Here is an 8,844-nt window from a genome sequence, read left to right as displayed (position 1 = left end):
CATGAGGCTCAAACTCATGAACCCTGAGATCATGACCTGAACCAAAATCAAGAGTCAAATGCTTAACCAACTGAGCCACCCAGGTGCCCCAGAGCACTTTATATTTTTATTATTTGCTTTTATCATCCTAGATTAGTAAAATTTATCTCTAAAAAATTGGCCTGGGGTTGGTCATATAATGTGAAATCAGTGTTACTAAAATGTCACCAGGAGAGCATTACACAGTGAAGCTTCTTTCTGGTATAGATAGCGGCTCTATATCATAAAGGCAGCTGTGATTTTGGAAAATTGTGCAGGCTAGAAGGTTTGAGTAGCCAACTATATCTTAGTTCCTTTAGAGTAAGAGTCTAGGGCATAGGATTTCTATAGCATCTCAAACAATGCCCAATTGGATCTTTATCTTGAAACAATGAGGAGAAAGAATGTGGAACTGCCTGTTTAAACAAAGGTGCTGTCTTTCAAGTAGGTGCTGAAAGACCCGTGGTTGTTGAGGGATGGGATAGAGGACATGACAGCTAGAACTTACTATCCCAGGCCAAAAAACCTTTTCACTTCCCTCCACCTAATCTCATCTTTTTCATCTTTCTGCTACTACCACTTTTCTCCTTCCCACCTTTTCAAAAACTTTTTTTAGGGGCGCCTGGGTGGCTTAGTTGGTTTAGCGTCCGACTTTCACTTAGTTCATGATCTCGTGGTTCGTGGGTTCGAGCCCCGCGTTGGGCTCTGTGCTGACTGCCAGCTCAGAGCCTGGAGCCTATTTCAGAGTCTGTGTCTCCCTCTCTCTCTGACCCTCCCCTGCTCATGCTGTCTCTCTCTCTCTCCTAGAAATAAATAAAAATATTTAAAAAATAAATAAAAACTTTTTTTAAATGTTTATTTATTTTTGAGAGAGAGAGAAAGAGCACGGGGCGGTGGGGAGGGCGGGGAGAGAGAGGAAGACACAGAATCTCAAGCAGGCTCCAGGCTCTGAGCTGTCAGCACAGACCCGATGCGGCTCTCAAATCCACGAACCTTGAGATCCTGACCTGGGCTGAAGTCGGATGCTTAACCAACTGAACCACCCAGGTGCCTCTTTTTTTTAACTTAAAAAAAAAAATGTGAAGTATACCATACAAACAGGAAAGCACGAAGGATAAACACACAGCTAAATAAGTTCTAACAAAGGAAGTGTTTGTGTAATTACTATTTGGCTCAAGAAATACAACATTGTTAGCACTTCAGAAACCCTACTTGTACCCCCTTCCAGTCACTACCCTTTTCCTTCTCCCCAAAGGCAACCACTGGTGTCACTTTTAACATTACAATTTCATTTTGCCTATTTTTGAACCACATGTACAGCCAATTATACAGTAAATATTCTTTTGAACTTCCATTTTTCAGAGTTTTCTTGGAAGTACATTGATTGAATTACACAAACAGAAAAGTACATAAATCATAAGTGGTACAGCTTGATGAACTGTATATAAACTTTCACAAACTAAACATACTTATGCAACCAGCAACCAGATCAAGACACCAAACATTACCACCAGCTGTTTTAATGCCCCCTTCAGTTACCATCTCTTCACCCCAAGGGTAACTACTATCCTGAATTCTAACACTACATATAAATATTGTCTATTTTTGAATTTATATATGTGAAAACACACAGTACATATTCTTTTTTGCCTAGCTTCTTTTGTTCAACATTGTTTGTGAGACTCACCTGAGTTGTTGCATTTGGTTATAGTTCATTCATTCTCACTGTTCTGTATTCCATTGTATAAATATACCACAATTCCATTACCCATTCTCATTTAGGTGGACATTCAGGTTACTTTCCAGTTTTCAGCCATTACAAGTAGTGCTGCTATGAACATGCCTTCTGTACAACATATACATGCATTACTCTACATTTTATGCCTAGTCGTGGGATTCCTGGGTCATAGGCTATGAGTCTGTTCAGCTTTAGTAGATTTTGCCAAATAGTATGTCAGAGTGGTTGTCCTAATTTACACTTACATCATCACCATATGAGAATTCTATCTGTTCCACTCTTTGGCTTGCAGCTGCGTAACTCCAATCTCTGCCTTCAGCATCACATGGGCATATCTGTGTCTTCACATGGCCATCTTCTTATAAGGACACTAGTCATATTGGTACGATCTCATTTTAACTAATTACATCTTCAACAACTTTATTTCCAAGTCACATTCCGAGTCACATTTGGGGGAGAGGGGGTAGTGTGGTACAAAATTCAGTCCATAACAGATGTGATGGTAGCGGAAATCTGTTGTTGATCCTAGTGAGAAAACTTTCAGCTTTTCACAATTAAGTGTGATGTTTGCTGTAGTGTTAAAAATAAATANGTGGACACTAATGTGACAATAAACTATTTGTAAAAATAAATAAATAAATAAATAAATAAATAAATACTCTTGGGATACCTGGCTGGCTCCAGTAAGTTGGGCATCCGACTTTGGCTCAGGCCATGATCTCATGGTTCACAGGTTGGAGCCCAGCAGCTCTCTGCTGTCAGCACAGAGCCTACTTGAGATCCTCAGTCTCACTCTCTCTCTGCCTCTCACCTCCCACCCCTCGGTCTCTAAAAAATAAACAAACAAACAAAAAAACTCTTGGGGTGCATGAGTGGCTCAGTTGATTAAGCATCAGATTCTTGATTTCAGCTCAGGTCATGATCTCATGTTTTGTGAAATCAAACCTCATGTTGGGCTCTGTACTGACAGCTCAGAGCCTGCCTGGGATTCTCTCTCCCTCTCTCTCTGCCCCTCCCCCCATGTGTGTGTGTGCACGAATGTGCACGATCTCTCTCTCAAAATAAATAAACTTTAAAAATAAGAAATACTCTTCATAAGATTTGAGTGTTCCCTTTTATTTCTGGTTTGCTAAGCTTTTTAAAAGCCATGAATGGATGTTGAAATTTATCATATTCTTTTTATTCATCTAATGAAATCATCCTAAGATATTCTCCTTTAGGCTGTTACCATAGTAGACAACTTGTATTTTTATATTTTTTAAAAGAGAATTTCAATAGAAAATATTAAAATTGCAAGTAAGTGGGATTTGTGAGTTTGATAATGTTTTGTTTCTTTTTCTTTTTGGGAAATGAAGAGGTACAAGGGCAGGCATCTGACCTGGCCCTAATGCTCTGTTTCTTCATCTGGGTACTAGTTACACAGTGTGATTGGTTTGTGAAAATTTACTAACCTGTACACTTATAATGTTTAATTTTATGTATATTTGTCATACTTCAAAAAGTTAGGAACAATGCAACTAAATTCCTATTTGAGAGTGGAAAGCTCTTCCATCTGAAAGATCCTTGGATGTCCCACTTTCTACTCGCATCCACCTCCTAAGAGAAGTGAAGATCTGGGTTTCCTAAGATGGAAGCAAGGTCAAATCTTTAAGTGGTGCACAACTGACACACTGACACATTTAGCATTCTCAGAGTTAGATAGTTTTTTCTTTTCTTTCCAGAATTTAGGGTGTATCAGCCTTGTTTTTCAGTAATTCACTCAAGCCAAAGTTGAGTACTTTGCTGACAGATTGGATTATTTTCTAGGTCACCCTCTCTAGACAATCTTTGCATCTGGTTTTTGCTATCTTTGCTTCAGCTGAGATTCTCCAACATGAATTTTTATGTGTTGAGTTATTCTAAGGAATTACATTTCTCACCTTTTACAATAACTGCAGAGGTTAACCTTTCATATACCAGCAAGAATTGGTGTAGTCTTACATTCTGTCTTCAAAATGTTTCTATTCTTCACAGATTTCTTCCTAATTGGATTTTTTGTTAAAATTTAATTAAATCCATTCACTTAATTTGAGAAGAACTGACATCTCTACTATTTTTCCTCTTTTCATTCATGATCATGGGAAGCCTCTCCATTATTTGAAGTCTAACTTATCCCCATCGTCTATGATTCTATATGGTCCTGTAGTTTTCTTCATATAAATTCTACATATTTCTTATTAGAGTTATTGCTACTTGCTTCATGGCTTTTTTTGTTGTTGTTGAGATTGTTGCTATTGTGAATGGAACCTTTTTTTTCCATTCAAAAATGAACCCGTGGAGCGATACGATCTCTACCACCCCTTTCGGCTGTGAGACTCTATGGTTCCTCGATTCTATGAGAACATTCTACTCACACGTACATTATCCGAACCTGAAGGAAGATGGCAACCGAGAGTCGCCAAGCAAACAGACGCTCTATCTCGCCTTTGTTCTCCTCTCGGTGGTTACTGCGCAGGCGTAGTCGCTCCAGTGCCGTCCCCGCCTTCCCGGTCGCGGGCCCAGCTCGGTAGCGCCGGCGCACTGGCGCGCTCCGTTTACACGCTCCGGGGCCTGTAGGTGCCGCGAGTTCCGGCTGTCGCCGTCGCCGCCGCAGCTCCTGGAGGTCGGTTGCGACGAGTAACGGCGCCGGGACANCCGCCGGTCCCGCCGCCGCCACCGCCGGTGGCGCTTCCTGAGGCCTCGCCGGGGCCCGGGTACTCGAGCTCGACGACTCCCGCGGCCCCCTCCTCTTCGGGCTTCATGAGCTTCCGCGAGCAGCACCTGGCGCAGCTCCAGCAGCTGCAGCAGATGCACCAGAAGCAAATGCAGTGCGTGCTCCAGCCCCATCACCTTCCTCCGCCCCCCCTACCACCCCCGCCGGTGATGCCGGGGGGCGGCTACGGGGACTGGCAGCCACCGCCGCCACCGATGCCTCCGCCACCTGGGCCGGCCCTCAGCTATCAGAAGCAGCAGCAGTACAAACACCAGATGCTCCACCACCAACGAGACGGGTCTCCTGGTTTGGTTCCCATGGAGCTGGATTCCCCTCCTGAATCTCCCCCTGTACCGCCGGGGTCATATATGCCCCCGTCTCAATCTTACATGCCCCCACCTCAGCCACCACCCTCGTACTATCCCCCAGCCTCGTCTCAGCCCTACCTGCCTCCTGCTCAGCCGTCCCCTTCTCAGTCCCCACCTTCCCAGTCCTACCTGGCGCCCACCCCCTCTTATTCTTCCTCTTCCTCCTCCTCGCAATCCTATTTGAGCCATTCCCAGTCCTACTTGCCCTCTTCTCAGGCATCCCCTTCCCGCCCCTCCCAGGGCCATTCTAAATCCCAACTGTTAGCTCCACCACCACCGTCCGCCTCTTCGGGGAATAAGACAACTGTCCAGCAAGAGCCTTTGGAGAGCGGGGCCAAGAACAAGAGTGCTGAACAGCAGCAAGCTGCCCCTGAACCAGATCCCTCAACAATGACTCCACAGGTAAGAAAACATCTGCCAGAGCCACATCTTTACCTAGAGGGCCCTAAGTGAGCAGGCCTCAGGGCTTTAACCAGTGCTTAGGCTAATTCCAACACAATGAGTAGCTAATTTACACTCCAAAGGATTCCTTGAGAGTCAGAAGTCTGACATCCCAGCTTTTCAAGTAGCTAAATGTGGATTATTAAAAGAACAGTGCTTGAAGATGTTTCTCAACAGCACAGAGTAATGAGGTGGCTTAAGAGTTACTTCTCAGATATATTCTTTGGTGTCCTTTGACAGGCCTCCTAGATTTTGTTGCTCTTGCAAAGTGCTTTGTTTCAAAATTGTGTTTTAAACCCAAATTTCCATTTGAGAGGCAGTATAAAAAAAGAAGCTTCCCAAGGGGCTGCTACCTGAAATGCATACAAACCTTATGACCAGTTAGCTTCTTTACGAAGTTATTTAGGGGGCCACAGCTATGTGAATTGCAAGGTGTTAGCAAATGAAGAATGGAAGTCTTATTCTTATCAGAAGCATCCTGATTGTGCTTATAGGTATATATGCAATACATAGGAAGTCTCTTCACCTTTGACCCTTTTGGGAGTCTCTTGGTTATTTAAGGAATTAACCCATACATCCTTTTCTCACATCACTTAAAGGTTTAAGACATAGCCAGTTTGCTGCGTTGCATTGTTACTATTCACTCCAGAGTAACTGCCGTGGAATGTGGCCAAGGTGGAAAAAAGTTAGTGATACCTCTTCCTTTATGAGAGAGCTATTCCTCTAAACTTCTTTTAAGTGATGCTTCCTACAGAGCAAAGATAGCTAGAATAGCAGTAATAAAGGAGTTCTTCCCTTAAGCAAAAAGACAGAACTAAAGTAGAATAAATAACTTGTTATGATTTCTTGAAATAGACACTTTTAGCAATTACCAGTCCACCTTAGATTCCCTATTGAAAAAGAGAGTCTTTTAATCTACAAACTCAGATTTACATACAAAAGGTTTCCAAAAGATAGGGATACAGCACTCTAATTTTGTGGTGGTTTGGCATTAGAAATTAAGAACATAAGCAAGTTGTTTTAAGTAAGCAAGATGTTGTGCTTGGTACATCATCAGGAGAAAACACTTGGAATGCTGGAGTAGAATAGAATAAGGGATTCTGTTGGCTTATACCAAATTAGTACCATCCCACCAGGTTATCTCCCTCAGATTCCTCTATAATAGAGACAAAATTTCTGTCCCCCATTCCCAACCCATTCTGAAATTACCAGTGCTTTTGTTGTCAAACACTCTCAGAGTTACTCCAAGTCAAACTACATCTATATCTTTCTGGCTACTAGACATTTTATGGCCTTTTTGTTTTTGGAGGGAAAGGAGGAGGAATCAGACCAGTCCTTAATACAAATACCGTGAACACTGGTGTTCTGGTTTTGCTTTTCTGCCTTTGTACCCTTGTCTGTATTGAACTTCTTTCAGTGCTTTCAGTATTCATTGCCTCCAATTTTTTGTTGAGATCCAGGAAAGAAAAAAAAAAAAAGTGGAAGATGAGGCTTGAGAAGTGTGCGGGCCAGACCAAGAAGGGCCTTGTAACCTTGTTTAGGCTTTCTTACCTCTGTCTATAATTCATCCCAACTTCCTCAACCCTCTTTCCCTGCTTCCATAGTTGTATTGCTTTCAAGGTACATCTCAAATATCAGGTCTCTTTGAAGCCATCCCTGAGCTCACCCACTTGGTTTGGTTCTGCTTTTCAGATTATAAGTCCCTTGCAGACAGGGACTGTCTCTAATCTTCTGTAGCACCTAGGACAGTGCCTTGCAAATTATAGGCTCTCCACAAAGATTTGTTGAATTAGCTACAAAATTGTCATGTTCTAGATTTAGGATAGTTTGACTTACTAGATTATAAAGATTTTCGTCATGCCAGTGCCAATCTCTGACAATGAACCTTTCAGCAAATGTAGTATTCTTTGGTTCATACTTTACTTTTGGAATATGTCATTAGAAATTTTTATGGTGAAAGATTATAAAAATACACAAAAGTAGAGAAAATGACGTGGTTCCCCCTAATTATCTATCATTCAGATTCACCAGTTTTCAAGATTTTATCATGTTTACTTCATCTATATATATGTATTTTTTATTATTGCTGCTGAAATATTTTAAAGCAAATCTTAGATCTCATGTCATTTCGTCTCTACTTTCTTTGTCATTTTTTGGTCAAAAATGGACCTCTTCTTAGGTAAATACATTATAACACCTACTAAAAGTAGCAGCAGTTTCTTTGTATCATCTAATACCTCATCTATTTAGATTTCCCCTATTGTCTTATCATACTAATGGAATTAAAAATGATTCTTTGATATCATCCATGTTAAAACTCCCCAGTGGATTCAGTCATGTTTTATTGGTTTGTTCAAATCAGGATCCAACATAGACGTTGTGAAGCAGGATAATTCTTTGTTGTGGAAGGCAGTCCTGTGCATTGTAGGATGTGTAAGCAGCACCTCCGGCCTGTAACTACTAGATGTTGGTAGCAGTTCCCAGTGGGAAACAGAAATGTTTCCAGACATTACCAAATATCCCTTGGGGGTTAAAATCACCCTCCGTTGAGAACTCCTTTTCTAGATCAGTCTCTCCTATTGTTTTTCTATCTCATGCCATTGAACTTGAGAACTCTATCTCAGTGGTCCTATAGAATGTCCTACATTCTGGATTTGTCTGTTTTCTCATAGTTTCCCAATCACTTGACGTGTTCCACTCTCTCTAACGTTTCTGTTAAACTCTGAAAACTTAGATTTAAGTTCACCTTTCTTTTGGCAAATGTATGTCATAACCAGAGTGGTGCTGTGTACTTCATTTGCACCCCCATCAGGAGACACACAATTGCCTGGTTGCCCCACTATTAGTGGTGCCAGGATTGATTGAGGGGAACAGTCTGGTCTCTTCATTGTAAAGCTTCCCATCAATTTTGCCTTTAATGTTTCATCTCGAGATTCATCCATTGATAGTCTTTGCCTGAGTAAATTATTTCTCCATTAAAAGATGATAACATGGTGATTTTTTTCCTGCCATTTCTTCATTTTCTATATGGAATTCTGTAAAGAAAAGCTTTCATTAATTAGGACTATTTAATTAGAAATAGGGTTGGTATAGGAAAGACAGGATAAATGCTTGATATGCTTCCATTTGATTTCTGGTTTTCAGAGTAAAACATTGGTGATTTAATGGAACATATCTTTTTTGAACAGCATTAACTTTTCTGTATGTTTAAAGGACTGGCTAGGTAAAGTGCATACTAGCCTTTGTTTCATAAGTTGTGACTTTGTTTATCCTTTTATTCTCAAAGCTTATTTAGGTAAAGCTGTTGACTTTGATTAGAATTTTTAGTCATTCATTTAATATTCAGGTATTTATTGAGTAGCAGCTATGTGCCAAGTAGCTTGCTTAGTTTAGTACCAGAGATGAAATGGTGAAGAAAATAGACATGACACCTGCCCTCACTGACTTGTTCCAATGGGAAGAACAAGACATTTAATAGGTAATTATGAGGAGTACAAGGTGCTTCTGGAATTGTAAACTATGCAGTGTCCCTAGACTGTTCCATGAGG

At 41.2% G+C, this 8,844-nt stretch overlaps 1 protein-coding gene across 1 annotated transcript in view; it reads left to right on the top strand.

Annotated features, from left to right (window-relative positions):
* The first annotated feature begins 4,061 nt into the window (after positions 1-4,061).
* Positions 4,062-8,844, top strand: part of YLPM1 (YLP motif containing 1) — a 72,737-nt gene continuing 67,954 nt past the window's right edge. Inside the window, exons 1-2 of the mRNA XM_077750646.1 lie at positions 4,062-4,235; positions 4,352-5,257. Of these exons, the coding sequence (XP_077606772.1) occupies positions 4,062-4,235; positions 4,352-5,257 (1,080 nt within the window). The remainder of the gene's footprint in view (positions 4,236-4,351; positions 5,258-8,844) is intronic.

The sequence above is a fragment of the Crocuta crocuta genome, unplaced genomic scaffold, assembly GCF_008692635.1.
Source record: "Crocuta crocuta isolate KB4526 unplaced genomic scaffold, BGI_CrCroc_1.0 scaffold186, whole genome shotgun sequence".
NCBI lineage: Eukaryota > Metazoa > Chordata > Mammalia > Carnivora > Hyaenidae > Crocuta > Crocuta crocuta.
The sequence above is the reverse complement of the archived record's forward strand: the minus strand, read 5'-3'. Positions and strand labels throughout refer to the sequence as shown.